Below are 16,528 nucleotides of genomic sequence, written 5' to 3'. Positions count from 1 at the left end.
ACCTGTCGGAGAAGGATCTGTCCCATCCAGCAAGCCAACCCCCAGCTGGTGCAGGGTTCCACTCCAACTCAATTATTGATGCCTCTCAATGACGGCGCCCTCAAACACACTGAGCCTTCCTCTGCAGGTGCAGCGTTGCCAAGAGACAAGACGGGCAAATAATTCACAGGCACCCGTGGTCACAAACACAGACAGAAGTACATAACAAGGGATCATCATACATAATCAAGAGCGTGTAATATGAGAAGGTAAGGACACAGAGGAATAACTTCTGTATGTAGATTTATGCAAAAGGATGCAAATTTAAAATGAAGGAGCGCAAGCGTTCTTATAACTGCGGCACAATCTCTTTCAATGAGGTGTCGCAGAAGGACAAAGGAGCAAACGTGGCAATAATCGAGGAAAATGCAGCATGTATCTTAGGTTTCATGTTTTTTGGCCTGCTAAAAGAGGATCCTTAGTGACAAAATGAATGAAACAGAAGCTGCATTTCCTCAAAGGATGGACTGCCAACCATCTGTTAGCTTCATTACTGCTCTAATGAGAAAATGACTCCCATAGACAAATACTGACCAACATGTTGAACCTCCACACCACAGCAGCTGAATAGATCAAGTACAAATACAGCAAAAAAAACCCGATGTTTTTCAGTAGTGTTCAACTTCTAGTAATCTACTGGTAACGTTTGCATCAGGGGCAAACATGGCAGGTTACATCTGCCAGAGATTTGCAAACTTGTGGTGGACTTTTGACTAACTGTGGAACTCTTATGGCAGGTTTGCTGGAGTGTTTACTGTTGGCTGCAAGTTTGCTGCAAATTCATATTTTTTTTAAATAGTTTTTATTGTCTCAAATGATTTTCTTGGTTCTTAAAGGTAACATAGTGGTTTGAACCTTGGTTTTTAATTTGCTGTTAGTTTCAGCTTCCTTGCACAGTCCAAAGACATGCATGGTAGGTTAAACGCTGAATCTAAATAGACTGTAGGTGCAAATGTGAGCATATAGTGTTATTACACAGAGTTAGTAGGGATAAAGATAAGTGGATATAGCTAACGAATCGGACGGCTATGTTTTCTCCAAGTTTGCAGCAAATCTAATCTGCATATGAACATATGACCTCGCTGCAAATTTGTGTCAGCATTACTTAAGATTAACTACAACTGTATGCGGGAAACCTGAAAGAAACGCAGTGAGATATGGTTGAAAGTGACAAAAAAGTTAGTAAGCTGATGTTTGACCTTTATACATACCGTTCCCAAGGTCGAGAACTAACTTTTGTGCTCACATGATTACTATTCTCTGGTTCTGTTACACATAAATTAGAAAGTAGTGATGCTAGTTTTTACTAATCCATAGGAAGAACTCAGTATGTATTTACAGATGTAGAGATACTTCATATTTTCTGTGAGAAAACGTTGCCATACCTTTAAACTGCTGCTTGTCTCATAGACAAGGTTGACTTTCCTCTTGATGGGTCCTTCCCTCTCACTGGTGCTGATAAGGAAACGTTGGACAGAAGATTAGATCACGGAAACAACCTGCCTCCATATAACTGTGACTCTTAACTATTTCTGTATATGTCACGCTTTTTCGCTTTCACTTACTCGTCTTTGAGGTTGTTATGAACAGATTGGTTGAAATGAGCTTCTTGACTTGAGACTCTCGTGATGTCTGTGCTTCGACTCCTCGGCAGGATCTCCTTCAAAGAGTAATAAGGTAAGAAAACAGACACAAAACAAAGAAACAACTGCATACCTGCAAATAGCTCATCGGCTCCCCCGCTGTTGGTACTTACAGGCTTTTTTGCCACAGCTGGATAAGTGTCCTTGGCAACAAACTTCTCTGGTGACTTGTAGCTCGCTTTGGGGGCCTCAAGTGCCGTCACCTTGGCAACAGATGCAGGGCTCTTTCCCAGGTTACTGCTTGCCGGAGCAGATGATATCAATAAAGCGGAGGAGGCAGACAAGGGAGCAGCGTAGGGATTCAGAGTGGGAGAAATGGCAGGGGGAATGGAGGTTTCTGGCTGAACTTCTTTTCGAGCATCAAGGCTTCTGGACCTCCTGCGCTCATCAAACTTGAGCCGCTGCCTTGCTCCGGGGCGGCCTCTGGTCTGTGGCACGCTGCCTGGTGCTGCACTGTTAAACTTACTGATGAGCTTGTTAATGGGAGCCAGGGAGTTGGTGTCGATTGCTGGCGCAGGCTCCTCGGCAGTCGACACTCGAGGATTTGGGAATGGCTGTGAAGGGGAATCAGTGCTCGGTTTCTTCCCGTTGTACCTCCCCATAGAGCCAGAGAAATGAGAGGCAGTTTGTTTAACCCCTTTGGGTGCTGCTGCTGTGTTTAATTTGACTGGTTTCAGCCCTGCTTCGTTATACTCCTCCTCACTAGTCCGATTTTTCTCTGTTGTGCCGACTGCTGCTTTGGGTTCAGCTTTGGGTCTCTCTGCCGGTTTTGCTCCACCTTCCTCCTCACCCTGTGTTCCTGCCTGACCGTCACCTGGAGGTCTTTTAAGAGGGCTCCCGAAAATTTCCCCATCCTCATCCTCAGCTGGAGAAACAGGGGAGCGTGATGTGTTCACAACGGGGCCATAGGGGTTTACAAACTCCGCTGGTTCTTTGTTAATTTTGGGGGTGGTGTTGTACGGTGAAGGTGGCCCCGAGCTGGTGGGGGGGGTATTTAGTTGAACACCATACGAGTCGCCTTTCTCTCCATCTTTTAGAACCACATAAGGTTGTCCAGAGATTCCCTGAACCCTCACAGCGACACCATATTTGTTGGAAGGAGCCGTCGTACTGTTGCTCCCTTTGGATTTATCGGGGTAGCTGCCGCCGGTGTCGTGGAGGTCTTTGATGAAGCGGATCTGGACGCCATAATCCACGGGTGGCTTTCTGTCGGCGGAGAGACTGCTCATGTTCACTTCCTGGTTTGTGTGCAAGCAGCCTGTGGAGGGAAAGAGCAGAAATGCAAATCAGGTGATTCAGCAAGGTGAGTTACAAAAGCATTCAGTATGTTGAAGTCCAGCTGCAAGGACCATGTTTTGATCTATTCCACTAGACGTGAAGAAGATTCAGCTCTCTTTGCTTTATAACCTTGTTTAGTGTTTAAACCTCCTATTTTTTCCTCAGGTGGAGTCACTGTGACTTGGCTAAAATATCAGACTGCTGACATATCTTGATGAAGCTGTCATCTTCTCATGCTGCTCACCAGGTTCAGTTTCTTCCCAGCCACAGTGTATTGTATTCATGTCATCCCAAATATGCCACTGGGGCACTGAGAGCCTCTTTGTACAGGTTGAGGCCTACTTTCTTCCAGAGGGCGTGGACGGAAGGAAGGAAAAACACAGCGGGAGTGGTTGAATATGAGACTCCTTACACCATAAAAGATGAATTTGTTGCGTCTTCTTAACACAGACATGCACTAATCCAGCCATTGTTGAAGAAAAGACAAGACACAACAATGGCCATTGGGTATTTTTATGTATTCAAAGAGTTGGATAGAGGGCAAAGCGGCATCTAAATATACTTTTGACATTAACGCTGGAAAGACAGGTGTCAGAGGTAGTTCTAATATTTGCACTACTGGTAGCCACGCTGGCAACTAAACCCTTGGTGCTCACACAGTTTGTCTAGAAACATAACCTATAATACTGTGATAAAAGGGTTTTCCACGAGTTTTACACATGAAGTCATGAGAGGTAACACTCAGCCTTCAATAAGACTTACGTAATGTCTGCTGGGTTGCTGGAGGAACTTTCTAAAATCAGAGAAAATAGTCATGATGATGTCACCGGGGTTACCTCAGTTTGGACTTGCAGATTAATAATGTATAAAAAGACATGCTGAGCTACAAAATGGGGTTTTTAAAAGGCGAGAGTGTTTACCAGGTAGGGAGGGTCAAACAAAAGGATGTGTTGCTTAATGGAAAATGTAGGAAGCAGCATTTTTAGAACTTGAACCATACTGGTACGACAGGTGAGGGTATCTCTAACCTTAACCCTCTGCTGCTGGCTTCCTTTCATAAAGTTTGTTTTTTGTGAGTCTTGCAGCTTTTAAATTGCTGAGGAACATTTGACATTAGATGCATTATCATTTGATGCACATTTTTTTCTTGTTTTCTTGGTTACTCCTTCAGAACGTAACAACATCCAAATTGACTTTTTGAGTGTTTTATTGGATCAAATTTGTTCAAACTTCAAAAATAGTCAATATATTATATATGACAAATAAAACCACCTCTTTGATGAACCCGTTACAATAGAAAGTTGTGCTGGGAAACCTTTACCTCTGACCACAACAATGCTACATAATAAAGACACCCTTTCCAGCAGGATAATGCATCCCACCACATCACAAAAACTCTTCAAGAACAGCTTGAGGAACATGACCAAGAGCCCACGGTGTTGACCACGCCTCCAGATTCGCCTGATCTCAGCATCCATTAATGGCTCCACCTTCCAATCCACAGGACCCAAAAGATTTCCTGGCTAACATCCTTGAACCAGACACTACAAGACACTGCCAGAAGTGTTGTGTTCATGACCTGATGGGTCAGAACTGTTCTGGCAGCATGAAGGGAACCTGCACAACACTAGACACGTGATTTTAATGTTGTGGTAGATCTGTATATGTGAGAGAGATGATTAATCAATTGTAAAGGAGATTCATTTTCAAATTACAGGCACTATTAAACTAACAAACTAACTAACTATTAAATTAATCACCAACCATTTTGATACATAAAAAGTCAAAATCCTCAGATTCCAGCTTCTTAAATTTGACTACATTCTGGTTTCTTTACTCCTATCTGATGGTAAACTGATTATTTTTGGGACCTATTAGGAACATCAGGCTTCATCTGCAGTCCTGGACAAACTAGGATGACTGAGGAGCACATTGACACACTTGTTTTGTTGGGTAAGAACCTTGAAGTGGTCCGAGAAAATAACTAGCCAGAAAATAATTCAGTCAGAGACAGGATAAGGGAGTGAAAAGAAAAAGAAATCATGTTCTGGTTTTCACATGTCAGTGGTGCATGACAAAAGTCTTTCTACTGTGAAGAAAAACGCATGTCAGATTCCATGTTGTCTCCTCTGTTATTCCATTACTTTCCCTGATGTTAAGGTTTTGTCACGGTAGCATTTCAGTATTGATTTATTTACGCATTTATCATAATGAAGTAAAAATTATGACTGATGAGGATGTCATCTTGGGCTTTGGGAAACACTCATCAGCATTGTTTTTCCCCATTTTCTGACTTTTTATATACCAAACAACATAAAATATTGGTCAGTAATTAAAAAAAATGATCACTAGTTGCTGCCTTATTAGTAGTTTAACATAAGCATGTCCTTCTTCTATGCTCTGAAAATGAGCTTGCTGGATACTCCACCCTTTGTCCAGGCTCTGTGGAGCATTAAACACTAGGGGCTATGTCAGGAATGGGCCTCCCCTCGCTGCCTCTCTGCTGCTGCCAGTCTTCCCAGCCACCAAACTTCAGAGTCGAGCCACTCAGGCGGAGACTGTTTACTTTGCCTTGCAGACTTACACACACACTCTACCTCAAGCATGCACATACACACATATATACGAGGGTGCACACACAAATACACCTGCTGTGCATTCCCCATCTGGTAGTAGCTGATCTAATAAGCATCGCTCCTTTTAGTTTCTCTGCAAGTGGCGAGAAAACACTAATCATGCTTCGGCCACATTATCATATAAAAGCAAGTGTTTCTTCCTTTGCATACATTAGTTTTTGGTATTTCAGCTCTCCTAATGTTGATTTTTACTTCACAGAGCTCGCCATCGTCCTTCAACTTGACACTGTTTCAACTGTAAATTCCCACAGAGTGACTCTCACTAGAATTAAAATGTAACTGACTACTGGTTAAAGAGTAACGTGCACCACCTCCACCAGCACTGAGGTTAGATTAGTGGATCAAAGTCAGACTTTGTGTTTCCTAAAAACATTCTTAGGATTCCAGACGTTTCCTTTCAGCATTGCGCGTGGTTTGCATTTGTATAATAAGGACAGATTAAGAGGAAACCGAGAACTAGGGCAGCATCAACTGTAAAGCCTGCACACGCAGAAAACTGTCCACATAGGCAGTAAATAAAAAGTGAAGAGACTAATTAAAAAGACGGCAAAACCGGAGACCAGAAATACAGAACGAAAAAAATTAATTCTCCCGTCCTAACATAACACCATGCAAGTAACCAGGTTTGGAGAACATGTTCCACATCAAAACAATGTGTGAAGGTTGAGTTGTGTTAGCAGATGTCTGTGTCAGTGCTGTGAAGCTGCTGCTCACACTAGAAGCTCCCAGGTGAAAATGTGTTCCTTGGGTAAATACAGATTTCTAACAAAGGCTCAGTTGTTGTACAGCGACCGGTAGCTGAGCTCTGTTTAATGACAACTGGTTCACCTCCTCCTTCTCTGTCGCTTGTCACGAGGAATGGCTGTGTCAATAGAAACAGGAATGTCACCAAACTGGCCCATCAGCCATCGCTAGTCCAGCTCTTCTTACCCAGCAGCCACTTCTTCCTTCTCCTCTGCTCCTGCACTCTCCTCTGCTTCTTACTGCAACGTCTGATCTTAAACTTTCCCTCACAGTTTCTCTCGCCCGGAGGTATCTGAACAAGACCTGCTTTGATACTGAGAAATCCAGTGATGTGGTTGAAATCTTATATCCCATGTCTATATATAATAAGAATCTCACAAGTAGAGCTACACTGATTAGCGAGTTAGTTGTCAAATTTTACATTAATTGCTAATTTACTATTTGGATAATCAGTTCAATAACAACACACACAAAAAAGACAAACTTCTTTGACTCCAGCTTCTTAAATTTGAATATTTTCTGCTTTCTTTCCTCCTCTATGACAGTAAATTGAGTATTTTGGGGTTTCTGGTGGGCATTTTTTACCACTTTCTGACATTTTACATGTCAAACAACTAATCAGTTACTTAAGAAAACAACTGACAGATTAATCAACAATGAAAAATAATTCCTGCAGCATCAATCACAAGTTAAACATGTCGCTAGATGATAAATCAATAAACAGTGAAGTAACTGGAAACAGTAAAAACTCTAAATACTCTAAGTAACTCTAAATCACCTTCTCTGGTGGGAAATGTGTTGCTTTCTCTATTTGTGGTGTTAATTTGATATCACTGGATTTGGTACAGTTGGCTGTACAAAATGTTTGCAAGATTGTGCATTTTTCACTATTTACTGACTTCTTACTTGATAAACAGAGCATTAATGCATTAATAAATAATGGAAACAATCACTAGGCACAACCCTAAACAATGTTTAAGTTTAATCATCTACTTGTCTGAGGTTTTAAATACAATTTGCTTGTAAAACAAAACAAAACAAACAAACAAACAAAAAAAACAAACAAACAAAAAAAAACAGAAGAGAATGTCAGTAAAACCACCACAAGTGCAAATGAATCACAGTGAATAACTGAGCACTTTTTAATACCTGGAGCTGTAAATTTTCTGGACCATAAAAACCACACCTTCCAAACCAAACTAACCCAGTTGTCAGTATTATGGGCTATGTGGTTGAAGCAGGGGTAGGTTGGTCTTGTCTAAAATAGCAACAACATGTCCCTCATTAAAAAAGGCACATGTTTACCCAAACAGCTCAAAGTGAGCTTCAAGTGTGGCCTCAAGCATAAATATCAGCCCAGGACTGCCTTGAGTGGAGCAGTTTATTCTAAATCTAAATGAGGGGACACAACCTGAACACCAAGAGCTGGAATAATACACTAGAATAGAATGCTGACAAGGATAGGAGGGGATGACAAGAGGCTTATCTGACTTTATATGTGGGCAACACAAAGCCTGTTGTGTCTCATTGGTAGACCTGAGATTATTTACTAAGAATTTAAAGAAATGCACTTAAAAACTGGTGCCAATGCGTAAAAAGCTCGCCGCTTTGGACCGGAGAAGCCATGAAGGTCTCCCTTTACGCACCTGTCTGCTCCGGTCGGGATTAATTGCGTCACACCCACCTATCCGGTCAGTCAGTATCGGTGCGTGTCGAAACCACCGGTTTGTTTACCGGGAAGCCATCTGGGACCACGATCCGGAGCAACAAGACAAACAAGCAGCGGCTCACCTGCCTCCCATCCTATTTGAAGCTGCTATAATAACCTCTCATATCCTCTTTACGCAGCGCAGTCAGATCCAATTATACACACGCGCACACACACACACACACACAAACACACCGAGATCTGCATCCAGGAGCCTTTAAAATCAGCCAAAAAATGGCTTCTTCCACTTCTATGTGTTTAGGTAAAGCTAAAGTAGACGGCGGTTCGGTCCGATCACAAAGCCACAGGTGTCCATCTCCACGTATCCAAATGTGGTGTCGCCTTAAAACGCCCGATCAGGCTTTTCCAGCGCGACTTTCACCCACTTCTACATCCAAAATCCCATAAACACACAGGGAACAGTGCGTAAAAAAGGCTCCCACTACGGCGTTTAGTTACTGTACCTGCAGAGGTGATCAGAGGTCCAGCATGTGTCCGTCCAGCAGCAGCAGCAGGAGCTCCGTTCAGCGCTGATGGGATGAGAAGATGTTACTCAATGAAGGGAGGACATCCGTAAATTCTCCCCCCCGCCGCCGGAGCAACCTGTTGCCTGCACGACGGAGAGTCGTCGTCCCGCCTCAGCACCGACTCCATTGGTGGGAGGATCCCCGGGAGGCGGTGCCTGCTGCGGGCTCAGTTTCTTCTCCACAGGGGTCAATACAGCACGGCAGAGAGTGTGACCCATTTCTGTAATGGTAATGAGGAATCAGTTCTCAGTTTGAAAATGTTTTAAAATATTTCTGACACCCTTTATTTTATCATGAATACATGGACCCCAATGAGAAAGCTTATCTGCGGAGAAAACTGGACTCTAAAGTGAAAGACATGGTGTCACCAAGGAAACAAAAAAACAAGGAGGACAGTTAACCCTCATGTTGTCCTGCAGGTCAAAATTGACCCGTTTTAAAAGGTTTAAATATGGGGGAAAATATATATATATATTCACAGTGAAACTTCTGATGTCCACATTTTCAACATTTTTGAGAAATCTCTGAAAATTTTTTGGTGGAAAAAAAGAAATGTTCAAAATGTTTCTTAAGAACATTCACATAAAAATCAACTGAAATCCAGTGAATATCGCTAGATTTTGGTTGATTTTTTTGTGAATGTTCTTAAAGAAAGTTTTACTGATATATATGTAATCATTTTAGATATTTTTAAGATTTTTTTTGGAAGATTTTTAATCATTTTTGGGAAATACTTGCAAGAATTTTCCTGCCAAATTTGGGGGATTTTTTTTTTTTTTGAAAATAAAACTTTCAAGGTAAACTTTGAATGAATTATTGGAATTTTCTTCCTGACCGTTTTGCAAATTTCCAGAAATTTGGGGGATTTTTTTTTTTTTTTTGCAATATTTGTAGTCTTGTTTGACCAAATATGTCCTTATCTGAACTGTCCTTATTATGGTTATTAGGGGATGTTCTTGCTGTAAGCTGAAAAGTGCTAACCACCACACCACTGTGCAGCCCTAGAGTATTTCTGTCTATATTTTACTGTGATGGTCTGTGTTTTTATCCATTGTACTGTGGATATTTTTCTGTCTATTTTTCATATATTCTGTGGTTTATCTGCTCAGTTTGATCACCTATACTTCTGAGGTAAAACTAATCAAGTGGTGGAAACAGATCCAATACTTCAGTAAAAGTACAAATATCCTGCTAATACTGAAATAACTACTACATAAAAGTGCAAAAGCACTGGCATCAAAATATATTTAAAGCACCAAAAGTACTTGCAGGACGGCATATTTTAGAATAAAACACAGGCCTATTATTGATTATATTTACTGATGTCTTCATCACTTCAAGGATTTAACTACTATATACAGTTTTGCATAGTTTATCTGCTGGGTAGCTTGGGATCAATAGAACTTTCTGATATTAGTTTAATTCTTGACTATATTTTGTATTATTGAACTAAAGCTGCAAAGTAATTAAGGTTATCAAATAAACATTGGAGAGTACAAAGTACAATATTTGCCACAATTTAAAGTACAAGTAACTCTTAACTGTACTTAAATAAACCCACTTTGCTAGTGAGTAGTGAGCATGCTAAATTACTAAAATAACTCTACAAAAGTATAATAAAACAGAAGTGGAAATAAACAGATGAAATTTTTTAAACTTTCATTAGCCTTGTATTTTATGGACTCATTTTTGAGTAATATTTCTTTATATTGCCACATTTTTTATTTATAAGCACATTTCTTATTTTAATTTTTTAAAAAATGTATGTCTTTATAGTTCTATTAGCCTTTTATGGATTCATTTTTGATTTATACTGCTTTATATAGCAACATTATTTATTTTTCATTTAATTTATTCATCTTTATATTTCCACTTCTATTTGCTTATTCTTTTATAGATTTAGTTTTGTAATTTGGGACTCTCACTGCTCCATATTTTCCACCCCTCATTAAATATAAATAAGAAAAAGTCCATTAACGTGATCATTTACTGCCTCTATTTGCACTGTAGTGTAACAATTCAATTAAAATTCTAACTATGAAAACAGAATCTTAAACCTTGTTGACGCTCAACTTTTACTTGAAGGACACTTGACAGCAACTCACTCAGCTTTTCTATTTTGCTCTCCATCAAGCAGCCTGTGATTAATCATCCTAACTACACTCCCAACAGACCTTTCACTGTGTGGAACATTGTTAGGATTAATGAAGGAATCCTTCATGTGAATAAGTGCACACATTTACTTAGACACGTGCACAACAAATGCAATGCAAATCAGGTTTTGTGAGAACGTTTACTCTTTGAAGACTCCCACAGAATACTTAAAACGTGCAAATAATCACCTGATATTGTTTTGGAAGTTTCCAGGAAAGACCGGCACTAATTAGGGGCAAAAGATTTTGAAGAAACTTAGCAATAATTAGAGACAATGTGTGTGTATTATTTTCCCTAGACTTTGGTTAGAATTAAGAATACAGACCCATATGATCATTATTTTACCAATAGTACTAAGAACTGATGTTATTCCACTGATGAAAGCTTCACAAAATAACCTGCAAATTGTCTTCTTTTCTTTAAATTCATTTCACTATCAGCTAAGAAGAAAACCATCACATAGCAAAAATTTTGCAGTAAATAAAGTTAATAAAAAAGGTATATTCACCTGAAATTTTGAGCATTACAACAAAGAAATTGCATCTGTTTCAATGGGTTTTCCCAACCCTCATTTTAATACAACGATTAGCAAACAAATCTTTTTAAAAAATGGGAATAAAAACAGACATGGACGAGTACAAAAAAAAAAATCTGTCTTTACTTCAGAGTTCAGTACCTTTCCCTTCCCCACCCGATGTGGGAATCACAGGTTCCTCCGGGTTCCACCAGGAGGCACCAGAGCAGAGCAAGAGCACAGCACGAATACCAGTACAAAATCAAAAGGAACAGCTGAGAGCAAGAAAAGAAAGGCAACTTGGACATTGAGTAAAGAAAAATAAGGAAAGAGAAGAAGGAAGAATAGTTATAAACACCTCATATCGCAACAGAAATGTGAAAAAAAAATGGGCATTTTTTCGCTCTTTAGTTATTTGGTCTACTTCAAGGTCTCTTGTGGTGCAGAAACCAGAATATAAACATCAACAGATCAGACAGTTACTGCATTGGTTCACATGCACCCCCCTCCCCGGTTTTTTTGTAATGTTTTTTCTTCTCTTTTTTAAAAAGTACTATGCACATCTGATATGACATGATGTCACTACTTGCTATGCCAACACCATCCAAAAGCACTGATTTCACAATTCTGCAGAGATAAAAAGAAATGGTGGACTCAAATGTACTGTATAAAAACCAAAAACGTCATACTGTATACAACCAAGACACACAGGTTCAAATCATCGTTTTTGTTCATTGGTTGACTCTGCGGCATGTTCACGACAGATGGAAGTTACAGACAAAAGGTTTTGTCTTGATATTTACAACTGTTTCGTTGGCAAGATCCTCTTTGTGAGGTGTGGATGAAATCTCTCTCCTTTGGATTAATCAGCACTGGGTACAAAAATCATACAAGAGTCAAAGTGTGTGTGTGTGTCTATGCATGTGTGGAGGTGCAGGGATTGTAAAAAGAACTTAACAGCTGATCTTAGTCCAGCTGGCATTTATGCTTCACAATACATTTGATACTGAGATTTCTATATTGCAAAACGAAAGGTGATATTGTTTTTCATTTTCCTCTCACTTGCTTGCAGGAACAACATGACAGGGCAGTGCTAGACTGAAGCCTTGTGGTAGCACATGAAGCTGGAAATCAATGAATGACACTCGTTAAGGTACTCTGAATTTTTTTTTCCCCGATTGAATTTTTTCTTTGATCTAAATGTGAATTTGTGAGTGTGTGAAATACCACCACACACCCGTGACACATGAGAGTAGCGAGTCCATCACAGTCAGTCAGTGCGCGAGCTTCCGTGCCAGTCAGTCAAACTGTGTGAGGTAGTGTGTTGGTGTCAGTGCTTTGCTGGTTGGCAGGCTAGATATCTGAAGGACTGTGTAAGTTTAACATTCATCGTTGTTTGACTCCTATTGGGAGAGAGAGGGTGGGGCGGGGGGGGATCATTTGCCTAGAGTCACTCAAAGTGCTATAGATAAGCATGAAAGTCAATGAGCGTGTTTCTTTGTGTAGTGAACAAGTAAAGGGCTAGTCAAGACAAAGTTGGGCAAGTAGCTGACATGACACACAGGCCACTCAGTTCGATCAGAGTCTGTTTGTCTGTACGCGCCACACCTCAACGCTGCTCTTCCTCACACCCTCCTCAACTCTCGTTAGCTGCCACCAGCTGGCCTAATCCCTGGCGCACAAACACAGCCTGGATGTCCTTGGTCTTGATGCAGAAGTCACAAGCCCAAACAGCAGCGCTCTCTCGAGTCAGCAGCCCGTACGCCGGTTCTGTCAGGCCCGTGCAGTCCCGGTGGAACCAGCGTTGGCAGGACGCCTCGCAAAGGATGGCGTCTTGGTCGTCGTGCACCTCCGCCATACAGAGGCCACAAGGGAAGACCATCCCAGGGCCACCGAGTTTTCCGGGGCCGGACCCGGGACCGGTTGAGGATGCAGCAGGGCCAGGAGGCAGCGGAGACTGAGTGTTGGGAGTTGAGGTGGAGTTAGAGGGTGGGTTGGGGTTGCTGCCGGGGGTGTTGCCACCGTTGTTGTTGGTCATGTTGTTCTGACCTGAATTGGTGGCAGCATTTGGCATGGGACCACCGGCACCAGGAGTGTTGTTCTGTTGGTTGTAAGGGGTGGAGCCCGGTGCAGAGTTAGGCGGAGTGGATTGTTGCTGCTGCTGCTGGGTAGAGTTGTTAGAGTTGGGGGTGTTCGTGTTGCTGGGGGGCTGTAGCTGGCTGGGTGGTGGATGCTGGGGCTGGCCTGATCCATTCAGAGGACCCGTCGGAGAAGCGTTGGGGTTAGGCTGCGGTGGTGCCGACGGAGGCTGACCAGGTGTGTTGGCGTTGGGTTGCTGGACGTCTGGGTGGCCGGGGAAGCCTCCACCAGGCTGTGGGGGGCCGGAGTTAGGAGGGGGGCCGGGGGTGGTGTTATTAGGTGGAGGGCCATTGGGATTTAGATTAAGCTGCTGCTGCTGTTGCTGCTGCTGTTGTTGCTGCTGCTGAGGCCCGGGTGGTGCCCCCCCTCCTCCAAAGTTCTTTCCATCCTCGTTGCCTGGTCCTGGTGGACTGGGGCCGGGGTAGGGGCCATCCTGTGAGGGAGGAAACTGTCCTTGAGGAGGCATGCCTGGCAGCGCTCCCACCATGTTGCCACCGGGGCCGCCACCCATCATGTTCATCCCCGGACCCATGCCTCCTCCCATCGGAGGCAAGGGCCCTCTCGGGCCTCCACCACCAGGTAATGGAGGACTGTTGAATGGGTGCCCACCCTGTCCATGCTGCTGCTGTGGAGGCATGCCAAACCGAGGGTGGGGTGGTCCCCCTCCACCAGGACCTCCCATACCCCCTGGAGACAACATGGGATTGAATCCTGGCCCGGGATGCATGGGTGGACTGAAGCTTGGTGGCATGTTGAACTGGGAAGGGCCACCAGGAGGGAATCCACCACCTCCTCCACCTCCCCCACTACCGCCACCCCCACCCCCACCTCCAAAGCCAGGCATTCCTCCAAAGCCTAGCTGGTGGTGGGGTCCAGCGTTGGATGGGGGTCCAAATGGTGGCCTCCGTCCAGGCTGGCCGCCACCTGGTCCTCCTGGTCCTCCCATGAAGTTCATGCCTCCACCCATTCTGCCTCCCCCTCCATATCCACCTCCTCCACCGGCACCTGGGCTGGGAATAAACGGAGCCCCACCTGGTCCACCTGCCCCACTTGGTCTGGATGGAGGCCCAAAGTCATCGTCAAACGGGTTGGAGGCGACCAGATGGTCCACCATGGGGGTGGGAGGGGGTGCAAACTCAGTGAGGTGAGAGAACCCCGCCGCCTAAAACAAAACAGAAGACAGTAGGGAGTTTCTTAGTGCTTTTGTAAAACTTTCAACGAGATTAACTTGTTTATTTTGAAAATGTTAGTCTTATGTATAAAAGTAGCCAAAATGTCTTTACCTGAGTTGTGGATTTCCTCGCCTTCTTCTTCTCCGGGCTCTTCATCTGTGAAGCTGAAACAATAAAATATGGAGGAAAAGGGAAACATAATATAAGTCACCACAAACACAGCCTCAGTGTTTCATGCTATTGGTCCACCACCAATCAGGTGCAGCATCACATTTGGATTGGCCAATACCCCTTAGTGACAGAGTGGAGCAGCTTTAGACCTAGGGCCTCTTTCTCAAGTCCAACAGTTGAGATGGATTCAATGATGGGACATAGACTGGCATGAGGACAAGATGCTGAACATCCAGGCGTTATCATCACCAAGGTTATGAAGCCTTGAATCGCAAATGACCCAGGCAGACCAAATGACCCAGGCAAGAGGGAGAGAGGCCGCAAACAGAGGCAGAAGAGGTAAGGTCAATGAGGGAGACAGGAGAAGACGAAGACATGAGAACGAGGAAACGGAATTGAAGGTACATTGATAGCAAGATAGACATGAACCCCGTTCACAGATCCACTCTGTGAGAAACAGCCACCACCGGAGACAGTCGTGAAGTTTACATATGGGGAGGCGAGAAGGGATTTGCTAACAGCACCAGTGCAGCCCATTGCAGCGCAGTAATGGATGATTCCGATCTGATTGGGAGATGGGTGAAATTAATTCCTACCTTTGCTTCGTTTTCCTTGTCCCGCCAGTAGTCTCCCCGATTCGGCAGCCATTAGCTAATATGACTGTCGGTGAAGTGGCATATCACCGTTCATATGCAAGAAAAAAAAAGTTAAAAATGACGACGTCTTGAAGGCTAAATGCCGAATAGGTGGAAATCTGCCTTCAGGTCATGTCAGAAACGCTAAAATTGTTACCATTACAGCATTAACTAACAGCTAAATTAGATTACAACGCCGGCCCAGGTCTGCAAACTCCTTTCCAGCTGCAAATCTTTGGCCACGGTGTCTGTCACGCCGGGATTTGGTCACCAAATAAACGTGAGGTAGAACCGAGCAGGTTAATTTGCACAAGTTCGTCCTGTTGCAAGCCAGTTTCTGCTAGCTGAGTGAAACTGGTCGCTTGCTACCTGGCTTGACTGCCAGTACAAGCAAGTTAGAGAGCACCCCCTCCCTCTCTAAAGTGATCACTTACAGATGTGTGGCTAAGAACTCGACCAGCTAGCAAACGCAAGCTAGTTACTACCTTGGCTAACCAGCTAGCCACGTTACTCAATGTGGCTAGCTAGCAGCGTTGATATTTCACCCAGGAGCCGCAACACCGGAACATTAATCCGACACTGTGATTTACCCTTCTACAGTCAGAGGTGACAAATATGCACCTAATTCCACTTATCACAGCAGTAATGACATAAAGCAATCGATTACGTTTTGAAAACTGTTGTTTACTATGCTAACATTAGCTTGCTAGCTAACGTTAGCATTGCCACTAGCCATCTTGCAGACTGTCTTGGAAGCAAACTGTACCCTTTCTCCGTTGCTTGCTCGGCTGTCCTTTAAATTGAAACTCTCTGGTGTGTCATTGCCAGCAAACCGGTCCTCACACGGTGTATGCTTGTTGATCCACCATTCAACTATAATTCATTCAAAAACGCAAATTTTGCCATAATTATCATGGCCTTCTGTCGCCACCGGACAAAGAGGGATAAGCAGGAGTATCGCGCACCATGGAAGGCTACATCTCATCTCCGAAATGGGGGTGTCGAAAGGTATCCGTAAAAACTATTAAAAGCGTTTGTTTGAAATCGTGCTGAAATCGTGCTTGTACTACATGAATTTTCAAACAGTGACGCTACATTTTGAATATCTACCTGCATCGCTACCAGCAATCATATTTTATTAACTTTCTAGAATTAGTGTCACACCTTT

At 43.1% G+C, this 16,528-nt stretch overlaps 2 protein-coding genes across 7 annotated transcripts in view; both read right to left on the bottom strand.

Annotated features, from left to right (window-relative positions):
* Positions 1-11,544, bottom strand: part of cgnb (cingulin b) — a 30,096-nt gene extending 18,552 nt beyond the window's left edge. For all 5 annotated transcript variants that reach the window (XM_023261081.3, XM_035943913.2, XM_023261082.3 and 2 more), the window contains exons 1-5: positions 11,406-11,544; positions 8,513-8,795; positions 1,796-2,940; positions 1,605-1,699; positions 1,425-1,494 (exon numbers count right to left, since the gene is read on the bottom strand). In XM_023261081.3, coding sequence (XP_023116849.2) covers positions 1,425-1,494; positions 1,605-1,699; positions 1,796-2,911 — 1,281 coding nt within the window. In that variant the 5' untranslated portion in view covers positions 2,912-2,940; positions 8,513-8,795; positions 11,406-11,544. The remainder of the gene's footprint in view (positions 1-1,424; positions 1,495-1,604; positions 1,700-1,795; positions 2,941-8,512; positions 8,796-11,405) is intronic.
* Positions 11,272-16,333, bottom strand: pygo2 (pygopus homolog 2 (Drosophila)). 2 transcript variants are annotated; one of them, XM_023261078.3, is made up of 4 exons: positions 16,127-16,333; positions 15,322-15,385; positions 14,666-14,718; positions 11,272-14,544 (listed from the first exon to the last, which is right to left on the bottom strand). In XM_023261078.3, the coding sequence occupies exons 2-4, from the start codon at positions 15,371-15,373 to the stop codon at positions 12,880-12,882; spliced, it is 1,770 nt and encodes a 589-aa protein (XP_023116846.1). In that variant the 5' UTR covers positions 15,374-15,385; positions 16,127-16,333; the 3' UTR covers positions 11,272-12,879. The 2 variants fall into 2 exon arrangements, with proteins under 2 accessions (XP_023116846.1, XP_023116847.1); XM_023261079.3 differs by lacking the exon at positions 15,322-15,385.
* Positions 16,334-16,528: the final 195 nt, after the last annotated feature.

The sequence above is a fragment of the Amphiprion ocellaris genome, chromosome 15 (genome assembly GCF_022539595.1).
Source record: "Amphiprion ocellaris isolate individual 3 ecotype Okinawa chromosome 15, ASM2253959v1, whole genome shotgun sequence".
NCBI lineage: Eukaryota > Metazoa > Chordata > Actinopteri > Pomacentridae > Amphiprion > Amphiprion ocellaris.
This window is presented reverse-complemented; position numbering and strand designations above follow the sequence as displayed.

Excerpts from the sequence above, each read along its gene's own strand:
- pygo2 (XM_023261078.3), bottom strand. The coding sequence starts at position 15,373 with ATGGCTGCCGAATCGGGGAGACTACTGGCGGGACAAGGAAAACGAAGC. Across the intron at positions 14,719-15,321 it reads ACAAGGAAAACGAAGCAAAG|CTTCACAGATGAAGAGCCCG; the intron begins GTAGGAATTAAT and ends TTATTGTTTCAG. Across the intron at positions 14,545-14,665 it reads CGAGGAAATCCACAACTCAG|GCGGCGGGGTTCTCTCACCT; the intron begins GTAAAGACATTT and ends GTTTTGTTTTAG.